Source organism: Egretta garzetta, unplaced genomic scaffold (genome assembly GCF_000687185.1).
Source record: "Egretta garzetta isolate BGI_Z169 unplaced genomic scaffold, ASM68718v1 scaffold258, whole genome shotgun sequence".
Taxonomy (NCBI): Eukaryota; Metazoa; Chordata; class Aves; order Pelecaniformes; family Ardeidae; genus Egretta; species Egretta garzetta.
The window spans coordinates 2,683,002-2,700,109 of NW_009260413.1; the positions used below are offsets into that span (position 1 = coordinate 2,683,002).

Below are 17,108 nucleotides of genomic sequence, written 5' to 3' on the forward strand. Positions count from 1 at the left end.
CTTTGGTGTATATAGGGCAGTCTTACTATCAATTAGCCAGATGTCCTAGTGGACCTGCTTCATAGTCTTGTTCTATGGCTACCCTTCAGTACACTTTTTCTTAGTGATGTGCATATCGGTGCTTTATTTTTTTAACAGCATTTTTTGTTATGCCCCTTTAGCTGCTGACGGATTTCTAGCACAGAGCAGCAAAGCAAAGCGCGTCTTAAGGCAAAACTGTCTTGTCAGTCAAAGCTGATTTGACTTATCCTATTAAAGCATAGCAGTCACTGTTCTTCCTGAAGGATATAGTCTCGGTATTTAAGACAGAGTGTGTGATAGTAAGTCTGGTCCTTTCACCTAACCCTTTCTCCATTTCTTTTTGTAAGTTAGTGTAGAAGCATTTAGTATTACCACGTGGGCAAAAAGTACCTGTTAATCACTTAGAGTATCCTTTTGTAGCCCTTCAATGTATTTTAATAAAGGTTTCTGTTACCCAGTTCTTGAAGTTTTATAGTTTAATGAGGGCACATGCACCTTAAGTAATACCTTAATGAAATAATACATACATGCCAGAAGGGTAAATAGTTATGTACAAATGAATGGCAGCTAAAATACAACTGTTCACCATCAGTATGGAGTTTGCATTTCAGCAAATCTGAGCTAAAAGTCAGCTGCAGCTAATAAGGCTGCATTTTTAAATATTTGATGCTCTGTGGAAACTTGTGAAGTGTCTTACCAATAAGCAAACTTTTTTTAGATTGCTTTTCTTGCCAGTCAGAGTAAGTACAGGTGTGGGATGGGTACAGTAGCATTCTGGCTATTTACAACAGTTATCTGGGTTACAGAGTAAAGCTTAGGGTACCAGCAGTGTGGTTTTCAACAATAACATTTTCTTTAGTTTGACTGGAGAGATGATTGCCCCCTTCTCTAATGGATGATGCTGCTAGCCCCCTTTCTCTGAGCAGGCACCTTTTCAATGCTATTAAAGCAGTGCACGAGTACCTGCTCTGATGTATTTGGCTTGGATTCCATAGAAAAGAAGCTTGAAAAGGTGTTATTGGAATGTTTCTTAAAAATTTAGCCTCATTATTCAAAACATACGTTATCTGGTAAAAAGGAATTGCTGCTGCCATTTAAAAGTAAATGAATGAGCTGTGTTGTAAAGGAACAAATCCCAGTCTGGAGGAAATTATCGCTTGCCACTTGTATGCTATACATGTGTCATTTTGAAGCTGTCTGCAAAATGTCTTTGAAACTTCATTAGCTGTATTCTGTGTGCAGGCAGATAACCAAGTGGAGCAGAACAGACAACACTTTTATGAGCTGTCCCTCGAGTATGTATGCAAGTTGCAAGAGATACAGGAGCGGAAGAAATTTGAGTGTGTGGAACCTGTAAGTACCAGTGAATTCAGCCTACCCTTTCATTCATAAGGGACGGAGAAGGAATGCAATTGGAAAAAAGCCAAGGAGCTCTGTTTTCTGGGAAAATGTATGCAACTGTGTGACAACAGAATTTAAAGAACCCTTGTTACATCTGTGCAAATTGCTAGTACAGATACAATTAACTAGGCATCTTGAAACTTACCTCAGTAATTACAGTTGATTTGGATCCATTGATGTTGATTTTCAGCAAATGTATGAAACTTTGGGCTGCACTGCAAAAACCTCGATATATGGTGTGAATGAGAATAGAGGATTTGAGAAGAAGATGTTGGGGTCAGGCTTTCTGCATTTTTTTTTTTAAACCACTGAAATATTATTTCTGACTAATGTGAAGAGTTTCATTTTCAGTATGAAGGTTGCACTCAGAGGCCTGTTAGTGAAGAAGTGTGGATATAAATTAATTAAGAGGGTGCTGCTGGCTAAAAAGCTCATTATCAGGTAGTCTGATATGTTTGATTTCAATTGCAATTGAATCCATGCAGAAATAAAGGAGTTCCACTGAATTTCAGTGGTTTTTCTGAAATGTGCACTAGCTTCATAGTATAAATTCGACTTTATGAAACAAGAGAACAGTAAGTGTAATACTGAGATAAAGGGAGGGTGGATTGTAGATGTGAATTCTATTTGCTTATGCTCTGAAGTCTGTGGTTTTGGGCCAAGTCTGTCCTTTTATTCTGATGCAATTATTTTATGTAATAACGAAAAAAAAGCCCCAAATGTCCCTAATCAAAGTAGTTGATTGTTATGGAGTTAATGAGAGATGTATATTTTAATATAGCTTTTTCCTGTATGAAAAAATTGCTGAAGTCCTTAAGTGGGAATACATAGCTTTAAAAATACTAGCATTGTTCAAGGAATGGGAAAAGGTGAAATATGGTTGTGTGGGATTTTTTTTCTGTTGATGTATTGGTTTTTTTGTTTTCTTTTTAGTTTTATATATATATATATATTTAATCCTAAATACTTTTGGATTCAGTTCTTGTGTTTCAAACCATTTGAAGTTTCCTCAGAGCCAAACTAGAGTAATGAATCTTCAAATTATGTTTTTGAAACATGTCCCTTTTTGTTTTCTGAAAGCTCCATCTGGATGGGGCTGAACTTTATGTTGCTCAAATTGTATTTGAAGTTTTCACTACGGTAGTAAACTGAAATTATTTAGTACCAAATTCTTATTCTCTTTCCCCTTCATAATACTTTAAATGTATTGTGTTTTTTGCATTTTTGAAAATGGTTTATTTGCATATGACTTCAGACTTGGTTAAATGCATTCTTGCGTTTGTTCTCTTTATTAAAGAGAGTTGTTCTTTCCTGTGTCACTCACTTCTTTCCAGCAACCTGAAACAAACAGGAGAGGTAGGCAGTACTGCACCTCACTCTTTTTCCAATATGGTATAACTCATTTGTTTTTTCAAATTGAAACTTTTTAAATTTAAATTTGCTGGTTCTGATAGGGGGTCAGATCTGCATACAAAAAGCAGTGATGGGTAAAGTTACTGGAGGGAGAGTTTCCTTCTTTGAACATACCAGCTGACTCTTAGGAAAGTCATCTCAACGTGGTCATTAGCAGGGAGGGGAAATGACCAGGGAAATAGTGACTAAAAGACAGAATAATCATTACTATCTTACGAACAAATATTTTATTCCGGACATCATTGGTATCAGGGCAGCTGGAGGAAAACATTGCATAGGAAAGTTTGGGAGATAGGCAATATACATTGCCTATGGTCAAAGTTATGGTAGAGTTCGGTTGTGAAGTTCCAGAGGCAGGACCACCCAGAAATGTCTATATAAATAGCTGATCGTTTGGATCTAAATAGTTATTCATAAATTGTAGGTATTAGTGGAAATTTTTTAAAAAATAATTGTTTTGTTATCTCTGATCTTTCTGAAAAAGGCTATGTGCAGCAGTCATATTCTGGTAAATGGAGTTTTCCATTCTAACAAGTTTTTTATTTGTATTTCAGGTGCTATCATTTTTTCAAGGTTTGTTCACTTTCTATCATCAGGGGTATGAACTTGCTAAAGACTTCAATCATTACAAAATGGCCCTTCAGATAAATATACAAAATGTAAGTTGAGATTGCTATCTATGCCAGTTTTAATTTTTAAAATAAAATTGCATGCTAAGTTACTGTATATACAGTATATTGCCAACACTTTCCTCGGTGCTAGTGCATTGCCTGTGAACTTTGGGGATATAGTGCCATCTCCTGGCTAACCAACCACATTGCTGAACAAATCATCGCTAATTCCAGTGAGTTCTTATTTTGTCATTTCTAATGCTCCTCTAAAAACCAAACACCAGGTAAAAGGCCCGCACTCCTTTTTCCAGTTTTTTATAGAGGCATAACACAAGGATTATCATTAAAGAGTTTAAAAATGAATGAAGTCTCTTAAAATGCATACAACACTGGAGAATCCAGAGGAAGAGTAATGAAATGCCAAGGTTCTCAGTGTTTTGGGTGTGTTTGAAATAGAGTATGGGGTGATCACGTCTGAGGGTCATTGCTTGATAGGGCTATATTATCCATAACTAAGAAAAGGAAAGAAAACCAGCTGGGCTTATCAGTGTTGTTTTTGGTATCTCTACCAGCAGTGTGACTTTGGAGTTTCTGTTTGTCTCGAAGCAGCCCTTTCAGGCAAGAACATCCCTGTTGGTTTGGGGTGCAGAACTGTATAAGGAGATTTGGTGTTAGCACCCATGGCGTATTTGACAAAATGATGTGTTCCTTTAAGGGGGCCACCACTAGTCAGTGTACCCTCGCACCAAATTGCCCAGTGTGATCTGCTCGGGACTGGAAGAGCAGCAAGCAAGGCGACAGGCTGAAGCAGTGGGACTGACAGAGTCACTAGTCAGATGGTCTGTTTGCTTCCTTGAGATCTGTTGAAGAATAAAACTTGCTCAGAGGAACTTGGATGTGCCAGAGGCCTGTTGGTAGGGAATAAACCATGTACCTTACTGCAAACAAGCAATTAGTGATGGTGTGTCTGTTCTGTTGACCTCCAAGGGCACCTGGAATTAAGACACGGAAACTACTTCTCAGAGGTTGCAGTCTATTTTTAGAGATGGCTTAACCAGCAGGGACACAGAAAGGCGGAAGAGAGGATTACGGTTGCTGTAATACATAGTGACATGTTTCATGTGTCATGATACCATTCCTTTAATTTTCTTCTCATATGTTTAAGTCTCAAATTTCCCGTTGAGCTGTTGTTTGGTTTGGGTAGGGGAACTGAGTAAACTTCAAAAGCAGACTTCCATGGCAGAAGTCAGTGCTTCTGCAGGGAATTTTCACAGAGTTATATCAGGCACTTTCAGTTTTTCCGTTAGTTTTAAACCACATTGAGACCCACACAAATGTGCACGCACACACGCAAACACTAAAAAAAGAGAAGTAGTGTGTCACTTAACTAAATGTAGTCTTCCAGGAACCAGGCAACTGATAAGCAACGCCGTATCGACCATCTCATCTCCAGTCCTGCACTTCGGTTCCTGGGGCAGAACCTGACCACAGGACCTGGGCAATACTTTACATGTGTCCACTCCCCAGACATGAAAAGGGACACAAGCATGCATTTTAGGACAGACTTGCTTCTTCTGTGCAGTTAGCTTAGCAGAATGAGGAGCAGCACAGAGCCGCAGTGCGTAGAGGGGAGCTGATGCAAGATGAGCCAGAAATGAAACATGAGAGGGAAGCTGTGATACGGTTTTGAAGAGCTGAATTTCAGATTACAGATGGAAAAGAGCCAGTGAAGTGGTCTGAAGAAGTGATGAGCAATAAGAAAGCAAGCTAATCTCAACAGCTGTATTTTCAATCAACTGAGTGGTATTGTAGTGTGCCCCAGGAAATCCAAAAGAGATGGAGCATTACAGCTAAAGTTTTATGAATAGGTAGAAAGAACAACCTGGATTTCAGAACGCTGTAGAAAGGAAGGAGACAAGGCTTGACAACTATCTGAGGTAAGAGGAGAATAGAAGGAAGCATCTGAAAAGATCACAAAAGAACATGACACCTTCTCCACTATGTTGAAGATGAACAAAACATCCCGAAGGAAAAATGAACTAGGGCTTGGCTATGTGGCAGAACATTGACATGCTGGAAATTGAAGGGTAGAAGATTCAGTACAGAGAGGCTAGCTGGATATGGAGAGTGATTTGAGAGTTGCCAGCATGCCTGCAGTAATTGCCTTCCTTTTCATTCAGGTTGTCTTTACTTTGAGAGTTATGCTGTGGGTTTCTCCTCTACACCCTGCCCCAGACTCTGCCTTTCCCTCACTCTTCCCTCAAAATGAAAGAAAAAAAACAAACCTAAACAACCCAGTCTTGTAGCCCAGGCTCCAGTAAGCTGATTTTTCCAACAGTCTCATTCTCTGGTAAAAATCCTGCGTCTCCAACTAGATTCCCCCGCACTCCCAGGACTTTTCTCGTGTTATCTCAGTTCTGTGTGCAACCCCATACAAGGATCCTTGCAGCTTTGACCGTGTTCTCCTGCCCTGCAAGCAAACCTGGCCTTCCCTGGGAAGAGGAGGCGTAGCCACACTGGTGCAGTGGCTGTGGTCAACTCCTGGTTAAGCTCAGTTTTGTCACAGCACAAAAGGAGATAGAAATTTTCTTTAGGTTTTTGGAGCCTGTGGTGCTCCATCCCACTATTCCCAGGGTGCATTTCACGTGCTTGGATTTGTGAACGCGCACAGCTAAGACAAAGATCCTGGCAGGATCATTTAAAGTGTCTAACCTTGGAGGGATCAGTGCTCAGACAGGAAGGTTTAGGTATGAGCAGTCTGTTACTATCAATTTTTTTGCCTATGTCCTGCGTACAGAGCATATTTTTTTTTCAATGCAGCTCTTGTAGGAAATTATGAAAAGGAGATTAGAAAATTGTTTGGAGCCTTGCAAATGCATTTATGTGCGGGGTCTAACTCCAAAATCTGCAAGCAGATGTGACCTGAAATTGAGATGATGGATATAGGAAGGGTTCAGAGCAGTTGTTTTGCCTGGAGGTAAGGCGACAGTTGTTCTTAGTCATCACCTAGTCATCATCTTCAGCTTTCCTCTATAAAACATACAGGTATGGGCGGCTGCTCTGACCAGCTTGCATGGACTGTGTGTGTGCCCATGAATAAATTCCTTCCAAGCATAAATCTGGAATTTGCATGTACAGATGGCCAGTCAGGAGCATAGTGCTAACTGTCTGTGGACAAGAATGGATACTTGTTTATATTCATGATATATTTGTTAGTGTATGCAACTGTATGCTTGTCCTGGGGAAAAAAATAAAATAGGTGAGTCAGCATTTTCAGAAGCTCATCTGTTTTCAGAAAAATAAAGGTGCTCTAAAAAAGCAACAAGACATACAAGCATGCATCTGGAAGTATATGCTTTCCTCAAAACACATGTACCAACTGGGGAAAATACCAGTTTGGAATTTAAATGTACTCAGTTTGTGTGATTTGGGCAGGTAGGTAGGTAGAGAAAATGAGGTATTACCGTGATTGTTTTGGTTTTGTTATTTGCTCATTGGCCAATTGCCAGTGTTTTTCAGACCAAACTGAAGAGTTTCTTGTTTCAGGTGTGAGCTGATCTGTTATTTTGTGTAGTCCTATTTTATAGTTTGTGAATGCTTACTTTCTGATTGTTTTTACTAATATTCTAATGAATACTTCTCTTGCAACTGCTTGCAAACTTTGGATTGAGTGACATTCAGGAATAATAATCAACTGGACTTTGGCTTGGGTTGTGTTTTTGTGGGTATTTTTGTTTGGGTGTGTTGGGGTTTTTTGGTTTTGGTGGTTTTTTTTTTTTTTTTTTTTTGCATGCTTCTGTTTGTGTGTGATCAAAACATATGGCATGTGTATAGCCTCAATGTGCATACATTGTTGGTGACCTTCCTGTCACTTTTTTCTCAATAACCACAGAAAATCCTGTCCTCCTGACAACTAGTTAGAATCTTGTGAATTAAGCCAACATCTGTAGTAATGTTTTTCTAAGGAAACTTGGATATTGAAATCCAGAGTAATTTTGCTCTCAGTATTTCACTTCTTTATGAACAGGTCAGCACGTTGTTTTAGAAATCTACTCTGGCAATCTTTGTGTGCTTTTCATGGTTACAACAGCTAGTATCTAAACAAACCTTTAATTTTGAAAAATATCAGAAAACTTAAAGAGTAAATGCATATGGAAGTTGTTCACTGACTTTCGTAAAATGACCTGAATCGTTCTCTCATTTTATAAATAATTATAACTTCTATCTGCTAGGAAGAGTAAGTCTTTCTTCTACTGTCTCTACTAATGGGGTTTTGCCATCTTGTTTTAGACACGAAATCGTTTTGAAGGAACGAGGTCAGAGGTAGAGGAGCTCATGAACAAGATCAGAAAAAATCCTCAGGAACATAAAAGAGCAAATCACTTCACGATGGAAGGCTATCTCTATGTACAGGAAAAAAGTAAGGTGTATTTTTGTATTCCTGTAGTGCCCAAATTGTACATACAGGCAAGTCTTATTTCTGCAGGTAACATGAAGATGCAAAGAATTTATAGTTTATTAAACAGAATTATCTGAGTAAATGTTCAAAGTCTCTAATGGCAGTGTTACTGTGGCTCATAAAAAGAGCATGGTGCTGAAAGTGTGACAGTTCTTAGCAAAGGTGACTGAATTCAGGAAGTTTTATTTGATCAAAGGATGTATTTCATGTTCTTTTTAATCCCTTACTAATGACCTCCTCTAGAACTGTCAAACACTTGTTGTCAGACAACATGAGTTGTCACATTAGCCTCTGAAAATTGGGCTAGTTTAGTATGATGAAATTGACTGTCATTTCCTTGGTTCCGTGATATGCTCTCATTACCTAATTGTGATCATAGAGTCAAACAAAGCAGGCTATATTCTAGGTAGCTAGTGTTGAAAATCTTGCTGTGAAGGTGCATGTCACACAAATCATATGCTGTCAGTACTTTGAACAATTACAAATCTTCCTCACTCTAGTAAAAAAGCCAGATAAGATGCAGAGTTCTTACCACTCAAGGAATGACCATGAAGTAATTTATTTCAGGTTTTTAGAAAACATTTTGCATAAATCATATTTTTTAGACGTGCCCTTATAGAAAGTTTGTTTGCTTATTCTGATGAGATATTTTACTTTTATGACATTTGATTACTGTTTAAGTAAAGACTGTAGAACGTTTCACAAATCCAAGACTCTACAACATTCTCAATGGAAATATTGGTATTACAGTGTTCAGGAATAAGTTAAGAGAACTAGCAGTAAAAAATGAGAAAAAACTTATTCTGTCACATCAGTTCATAAGTCCTGGTCATTATGAGAATCAGCTGAAAGGATTCAGCAGAGGTGGATATGCCTGAAGCTGAACTGGGGAGGAGTAGGGCGGTGAGACCTTCCAGGTTAGGGGCAGTGAAATCCTCTGTCACCTTGAGCCAGTTGTGAAGGGCTTCCCTGATACTCTGGGGCAGAGAAGATTCCTTTGCAGACCTTTTTTTTAAAAAAGTAAATTACTAGAAGTGAGGAGATACAGAGGGTCACAATCCAAGTTCTAACAGGTACCATTATGGTGCAAATCTTGATAACACTGCAATGCAGTAAGCTGGGCTCTTAAGTAAGTGTATTCTGTGTAGGGTGTGTGTGTATGAATAATCAGGAGTGAGTTTTGGTGTCAGCAAATGTGGTCAGACCTTAATCAGTAGATAATGTAGAGCTTGCAACACAGGTGTGTTAATCTGCAGTTTAAATAACTTCAGTTTAATAACTGCAGTTTAAATAAGCTTCAAGTCACCAAGTGAAAACTAGGTTTCCATGTTCTGCTTAAATAAAGTTTCCAAGGGATATTTTATAGGGAAAAGTTATTTTGTCTGTAGTAGTGAGACAAAGATACATTAATATTTCTTACCATTTGTCATTAAGCATAAATGTGATACGCTATGTATATCAGTTTTTGGAATAGTAAGCCCTGGTTAATATTTATATTATTTTGTATGATGATCTTAATTCATACCTTTGTTTTAAATACTGCATTATTAGGAGTTAAGGAAGGCTCTTAAGTATCATTTTGGAAAGCATGAGAAGCAAACACGTAAATTGGAAAAAGTACATACTATTTAATGCTTCCGTTATATGTAGGGCCTGCTCCGTTTGGTTCCAGTTGGGTGAAGCACTATTGCACGTATAGGAAAGAGACAAAGAAGTTCACCATGATCCCATTTGAACACAGATCAGGAGGGAAAGTTGTAAGTATATTTTTGTATTCTACTCTTAACACTTGCCCTGTATCAAGGTCAGAGGATGTCAAGTACTTTCCCTCTCTTACCTCCTTGCCCCTTCTTTTCTTTCTTCATGCAATTCAGTCTGCCATTTAAGGACATTAACCTGAAGTAATGGATGGATTAAGAATTCTGCAGACTGTTCAGTTGCTTCCTTTTAGAAGACCAGAGAACATGATGCAGATAACATGCAGTGTTTCACCATTTAGAATATGGTTTATCCATGAGGCATTTAACTTGTTAAGGTATAAATCAGGGAAATATAATAGACTTAGACATTTCTTTCTTACATGCTTCAGTCAGATTTTTCTTTCAGAAATGTAAGTACTTGAAGAGGGACTGGGAAAGAGGGTTTTAATAGGAATATAATTTGTACTGACAACTGAATGTAATTTCAGATATCTTTGATAGCATCTGAAATATTCAAGACCCAAGACTCTGTTGATCTTTAAATGGCTTTAATTCCTATTGAAATAGTTGGGAATTGAGGGCACTCAACGCCTTCAGAGATGACTCATTAAATGAATGCATTAATATGGATGAAATGCATTTTGTTGCAAGGAAAAAGAATATGTGAAGCTGGAAAATAATGCTTGAGTCAATATTTCTGTAAATGCAGCACCCTGTCCTATCTTCAAATTTGGTTAGAAAATCACATTGTTGGAATTTTATCAGGGCATTATATCCCATTAGTTTGAGCAGAGGGGAGATGGCTTTCATCATATTGAGGGCTGTGTATGTTTACAAATATATTGAATTTGGAAGAATCTTTCAAAAGCTCTGGAAAACCTGCCATACTGAAAATTAGTGGTATTTGGCGTCCTTAATAATTTCAGTACTTCTATGAATTTTTTGTCCTGATTTACTCTTAATTGTAATAAGCCTTTTTAGTTAATATAGTATGTGTGTAAGCATTTGGCATTCTAAAACACTTGTGAAGCCATTTTTGCTGTATTAAAAGATCTCCCATTTTGAAACCCACAATGCAATTACTCCTTCAGTGACAACCTCCTGCGTCTGGAGATGTTGAATAAGACAAGGAATAATTAAAACGTACAGTTAATCCTGATTAAATCTGGTACAACTCATGCAGCATTCCCAGATGAGTTAATTGATTTCTGGATACTTAAGGGTAAAATATGATCCTAGTGTTGGTTGGCCTTGAAGAAAGGACTGATTCTGTAAGATAGATTACAGATAGTAAAGAACACTTGCTTTGTTCTAGTTACTGTAGCAATAGCCTTTATTGTGGAAATGGCTTTGTCTGACATAAAATGGGAGAAGTCTCTTACACTCATTGTCTGCTTATATTGTAACATGCAAAATCTTCATAGCAAAATATTTTTGTTAGTTCAAATTACTGTGGTACTGTGTCATGCTGTAAAGTACCAGCTAAAATGGACTCAATATTCTTGCATTTATGTCCTGTAAATTACCATGGAATTTATGTGCTATTGTGCAGAGACCTGAATGGCAACCATGAGTGAATTCTTTTGCAAGTGTCAGTTTTCAGTATAGCTTTTGCCATTATTTTAATGTAAATTTACCTTACTTGATTCTTACTTGATAGCTGGCTCTCTGAAGCTTTCAGTTATGGGGTCAAGCATATAAAAACTTTCTTTTCACAGGGTGATGAGGAACTCTTCGTCCTGACGTATTGTACCAAACGAAATATAGATACTATAGACAGGCGATTCTGTTTTGACTTAGAAGCTTCAGACAGGTAAGCTCGTGAAACACACTAGAAAGAGCTCTTTCTAATTAATTTTTATATTACTGTTGTGGTTTTTTTCTTATTTTTTCCATGCTTGTTCAGACTGCTAATGGGAAATAGTCACTGGAGGAGCAGGCAAGCACTGCCATGGCTCACTGGATTTTACCTCAATTGTGTGTAGCAGGAGCAGGGAGGATCTAAACTGAAATATAGGCATTGTCTGAGCTCACATAAAAAAAAAAGTATAGAAAAAGTTACGAGTTTCTGTTATCGTAGTGAAGAAATGTGGCTTCAATTGAAAAATATAGCTATAATGAAAGACTACACAGTAATAATTCATACAGTCGTGACCATACTGTATTGCATGCCTGCTTTCCAAGATGACATATTGTTGAGGGTTTATGCTGGATTTTCTGATTGAAAATAAGATCATTGGGATTTTGAGGCTTTCTGTGGCTGGTGTAACCATCCACTGCATCTTGAACACTGTTACCACTTCCTTTTTGAAACACCACCACTTTGTTGCTTTATTTCAAAAGAGAAGAATTGCTTATTTATTTTGCTAAAAGGATCTTAAAATATGATAAATATTGCTTTTCATCAGTGTTGTAGTCTTCCTTCATTTATGAAGGTGAGAGCATCCAACTTAATAGGGTACTACAAATAAATATGTCTGTGGTAATGCCATGTTCTTTTGGTGCAGATTGTATCTGTGCAGAACAGGATCATATCTAGCATTAAATGCTAGATATAAGTTAGTGGACTGTTGTAGAATTTTTGCATCCACCCCTTCTGAGCCGTTTTTAACCAGTATATTTGCTCCTTACTAATACCAGTTCATTACATTCTAATTTATCATGTAATAGGTCTGCAAGTTTTATAGGTTTTGGGGGTTTTTCTGATCAAATTCATAGTGCTCTTCACTTGAAATGCAGCACGGCCAATGCTGTCAGGCCCCCCTGTGCTATGATTGCTAGTGGTCTGCAACTATGTCTGTGATAAAGATCATATGCACATGCAGTCTTAGGTCAGAGGCTATGCCTAGCTTGTGTGGCCAGACCGGCCTGCCGGAGACATGCCCATTTCTGTAACAAGCAATGGGTAAAGGAATGCGAAACCAGCACTGCATCTGAAAACTTCCAGCTTACATGGCAGACGACAAGATGCTCATTTACAGCTCAGGTGGCATTTGTCACAAGTCTACAGCGTGGTTTGAACTTGCATTTTTGATTTGAGGAGGATGCAGCTTAACTATTCTAACAGTGTCCCAACAGTAGGAAAGGGAGTAAGATTTAAACTCTTAGCATCAGCTCTTCTTGGGTTGGTATATTGGTCAGTAAGAATAACAGATTTCAAACTGAGTCTCATAAAGTTGCTAAAAAAGTACCGTGAGAAATGTCGGCCTACCCCCTTCTGTGTGTCATCTCTGCTCAATAGGGTATCTGGAGTTTGAACAGAGATGGATGGAGAGCAGTGTTTCCTTGATCCTGCAAAACATTTTTCATTCTCTTCTCTGGTAAAAGTGGGAAAAATCTAATCCATCTTTCTGTCCAGATATAATAGACACAACTGGTCCACTGTGACCTTGATATCAGACATTTTTCTTTTAATAATATATGTGTGTAGTACTGAGATGTTCCCATGGAGATTAGTTCTTTGCTGCAGGCCATTAGCTTGTTTCCTTGGTATCAGTTCAGGGCACACTTATCCCTCGGCTTGTCCATGTTAAAAAATAACATACAGATTGAAGGCTGGCCATGGGGTTTTCTTTGTTCTGTGCTGTGGAAGGAGGCAAGATTGTAAAATTTTAGGAAGGACTTTTCAGTTGCAAACATTCAGCTCTGTGCGTGACTTGAGCATTGTTTGGAGCTAGCTGAATATTTACAGATTTTTCTTTTAAAAGAAGAAAGCCGAGATGATTCTTTTTTCTTTAGATTCTGATACTTATAAGCTCTGAGGGTACTAGCATCCTGGCTGTATCTCTGGAAAGTGATGTTTTTTCTGGTTTTAGTACTCCATCACGTTTAGTTGGAGGTGACTAGTGGTAAATGTAGAGAAATTTAAATCTTAAGGAGACAGCAGAGGTCTTTTGGGGTAGGAAAAAGACTTTCTATTGATAACATTATCCTTCTGAAATGCTACTTAGATTTTAATTTTACCAACACAGGACAAGGAAGAGGGAAGGCTTTTTCTCTTTTGACTTTAATTTGAAGACAATTAAATAGTGTTTCATGCAGTGTGTATGGAGTTTGATGTTTTGCCTCCAGGTAATACTCTCTGATACCTTGACAGTTACAATTTTAGTAAAAGAAGGAAAGTTTGCCCTGCATGGAAGTAACTCATTTGGTTTTAGTTTTAACTAGTAAAAGAAAATAGACAAGAAAAAAAAATCAGCATGTAGGGGTTTTTTTTATTTAACTTAGTAGAAAAAAAATACCCCAAGTAATTAGCTGAGTGATTAAGTTTGCATGTTTACGATGGTTGCAGCTCTGCACTAGCAGACTAATTTGCATTGAAAAAAGCTGGTAGGCTTGAGAACCTGCTTTGCTTACTGTTAATTACTAATACCAATATTAGCTAGTTTTAGTCATAAAGGTTATTAGTTGCAGATATTAAGGCAAGGCTCCCCTCACCTATTCTTAAGAGCTCAATGTCCATCACTGATAATAGTAAGAGAATTCCTTTTTTATGGTTTAATAGTCTCCTGGCTTTAACTAATCAAAAGAGAATGACTTGCTTGATTGCTGCAATTTTCCAAAGTTACAGTTTGGTCTCCTGAGTTTAGATTGGTTTGCTAGAGGGTGTGTGCATGCCTTATCCTCACATGTTGTCTGAAAAGAGATTTTGAGCGGGAGGTATTTGTACCTGTAGAGTTTTACACTGCAATGAAATTGTGTGGTTTAAAAAAATTTATGGCAAGATGAAAATGAATTAGAAATGTCTCTTGTAAAAATATGAACATGTTGTGTAGACTGTTATAGTTTTAAGTAAAATTGGGATTTGTGCTGATTTTCTCTGTCCTGTTGTTTTTAGAAAACATTTTCCACTACAGCTATTTTACTACTTGAAGATAGATTTAATACAAAAGAGAGAGAGAAAATGTTAATAATTAGTTCTCTATCCATCTCTATATAATGAGATTTACAAATTTGCCAAAAGTGTTGGCAAGCTGAATATAATGGTTTTTTTTAATTGGCAGAAAAATAATTACCCGAATAACCTGTTCTGCTTTTAACTCTCCTTGCTTTGTACACTATGCTGAACCACACAATTACTCTTTTTAGTTTCCTATTATATAAAGACAAAAGTAGATTTATGTTAATCTCTATTCACTAATCCCAATGTCCCATAGTTGTCCATCCTTGCTTTTTAGGAAAGTTATAATAGAGGAGTTTTGTAATGAGATACTACATTAAGACTTGATTATTTTTTTGTAAGATATTTACTGGAAAACTATAATAATTGTTGCTGCTCTAAAGCTGAAGACTACTCATCAAATAAGTTGACAAAAGCCATTTTTTATGTAACAGTACAGCAATGCAAGAGCAAGTTTATTTAGAATTCAGAAAACTCAGTAACTCCCAGCGAGTGTTGGAATCGACAAGCTGTCAATAATGAGCTACTTCAAATAAATAGTTTGCAGGTTACATTCACTTTCCTTCTTCAGCCCTATCCTCCCCTATTTCCTGCTGCGTGTATCAGTTCTATACGTTTCATTTTAAAGATAAGCAGTGTTCAGTAATTAAGCAAAAAACCTAACCCTGACTTTTAGGACAATGGTCTTTTGCTTGTAGTTGGAAGTAGAACTTGACAAGACTTTTTTAGTTGCTGGTGAGTGCAGTTACTCTGTGTGGTTCATATGTTTGCAGGCCTGGAGTTCCTGTGACCATGCAAGCATTTTCTGAGGAAGACAGGAAGCTGTGGATGGAAGCCTTGGATGGAAAAGAAGCTGTAAGTGTATCTTTTTTTTTTTTTTTTTTTTTTTTTTTCATATGTTCATTTATAGCGTAATGAAGACATTCTCTCGCCCCCCTGCTTCAGACTTTATACTTTAGTAAACTGGGATTATGTAGTTTGCGAAGTGGTAGATTTAATGAAGAAAGAAGAAAAGTGAAATGAAACTCAGCAGAAATGAGTAACTTGGTAAAGCTCAGCATAGATAACTGCTAATGCTGATATGAGATATTTTTCATTGTAATGACAGCATTGATTTTTAGAAATGGTTTCCCATCGCAGTGATGATATTGGTATTCTAGAAAATGGCTAGTATAAGCATGTCCACTTAGCCTTATGCTGACATACTACATTCCAGTGGCAAGACTTGTGTGAGTTAGTTATATGGTATTATTTTTTAAAACTAGATAAAAAAAATCCTTGTCAGTGGGAATGAGGTTGCAGTTGAATTTGCTTAATTTTTGGTTCACATCAGGAAATGGGTCTGAACTGCAGAACTGAAACATGCTGCAGATCGTTCTCACAATCATAAATATTATATTGGTCTTGTGTGCTAAAAATAATGGGGTTTTCTAGTCAATGACACAAACATGTGTCTGTCCCCAGCAGTTGGCTACTGGGGATTTTAGCAGTAGGTTTTATTGACATCATTATTGTAAAAATCTTGTTTTGTCTGTAGAGGTGTTTATTACCATCACATGTTGTCTGATCTGGACTCCCTAGTAAGCTTACAATTTCTGGGAATGCTGAGCTGGGATGTAACTCCCAGGATTCATCAAAGCAGTTCACAAAACTTGAGTGGACTTGGACTGTGGGAAATTAGCCTGCAGAGAAACGTAACAGCATGGAGCACGTAAATCACAGTTAATTTCAGTGGCCATAACTAACGTTGTTCTGCTCCCCAAGGAACTGTATTTGTTGAGAATTTTTTAAAAATTTCACTCCTCAAAAGTGCAATTATCAACTTTCTGAGGGGGCACGGACCTCTGGTTCTACTATTAGAGCTGTTGTAGTTAGAGGTGATACGTTCTAGCTGTAAACAGCTGTATTTGTGTCTAGTGGGCATTAAGACTGGGCGTGTCTTGTTTCTGCTTTCATAAAATTCTTTAAAATAATTAATGTCTTTTTACTCTTTTTGTGTTAGCTGTTCATCAATTTGAATAAAGCAAATGCAAAACGAGAGGGAAGTAAGTATTTGAATTAAAGCTGATTTTTGTTAACATTTTAGAATTGAGAGACAAAAGTAAATTTTTGTGGATCCAATGTAATTAAATATTTTTAGTCTCAAGTTCTGAATATACTTTGTGGATTTTGTAATTAATGGGTTTTCACAGTAATGCAGATTAATACAAAGATAAGAATTATAGGACTGGACATAACCTAGAGAAACAGTCTGATTGTTTTTGCCAATTTACTTCATGCTTGAAATTGACTCCAAAAAGGGTCAGTTTGTATGTAAATGCACCACAGTTTCTTAATCCAGGTTGTGTATACGCATCTGTTACAATGCATAAGTATGGTTTTAAAAGCAATCACAGCTGAACATAAAGGTCAGCAAAAAACCAGAATGCATGTATTTAAAATGTAAACCATAATATGGAAGTAGAAGAGATGGCTTTCTTTAAATGACGTTAGCTTTCTAATGTTAGCAAAGTATATGGGTGAAAACAGTTGCCCTTCTTGCATTATCAGGCAATTTATGCTTGCTTTTTTTTTTAATTAAATTGTTGGTTAAAGCTGGATCC

At 37.3% G+C, this 17,108-nt stretch overlaps 1 protein-coding gene across 1 annotated transcript in view; it reads left to right on the forward strand.

The window, feature by feature from the left end:
* Positions 1-17,108, forward strand: part of ARHGAP10 (Rho GTPase activating protein 10) — a 123,297-nt gene that overhangs the window by 33,117 nt on the left and 73,072 nt on the right. The window contains exons 6-12 of the mRNA XM_035899197.1: positions 1,264-1,374; positions 3,390-3,494; positions 7,737-7,866; positions 9,556-9,662; positions 11,324-11,418; positions 15,279-15,360; positions 16,508-16,550. Of these exons, the coding sequence (XP_035755090.1) occupies positions 1,264-1,374; positions 3,390-3,494; positions 7,737-7,866; positions 9,556-9,662; positions 11,324-11,418; positions 15,279-15,360; positions 16,508-16,550 (673 nt within the window). The remainder of the gene's footprint in view (positions 1-1,263; positions 1,375-3,389; positions 3,495-7,736; positions 7,867-9,555; positions 9,663-11,323; positions 11,419-15,278; positions 15,361-16,507; positions 16,551-17,108) is intronic.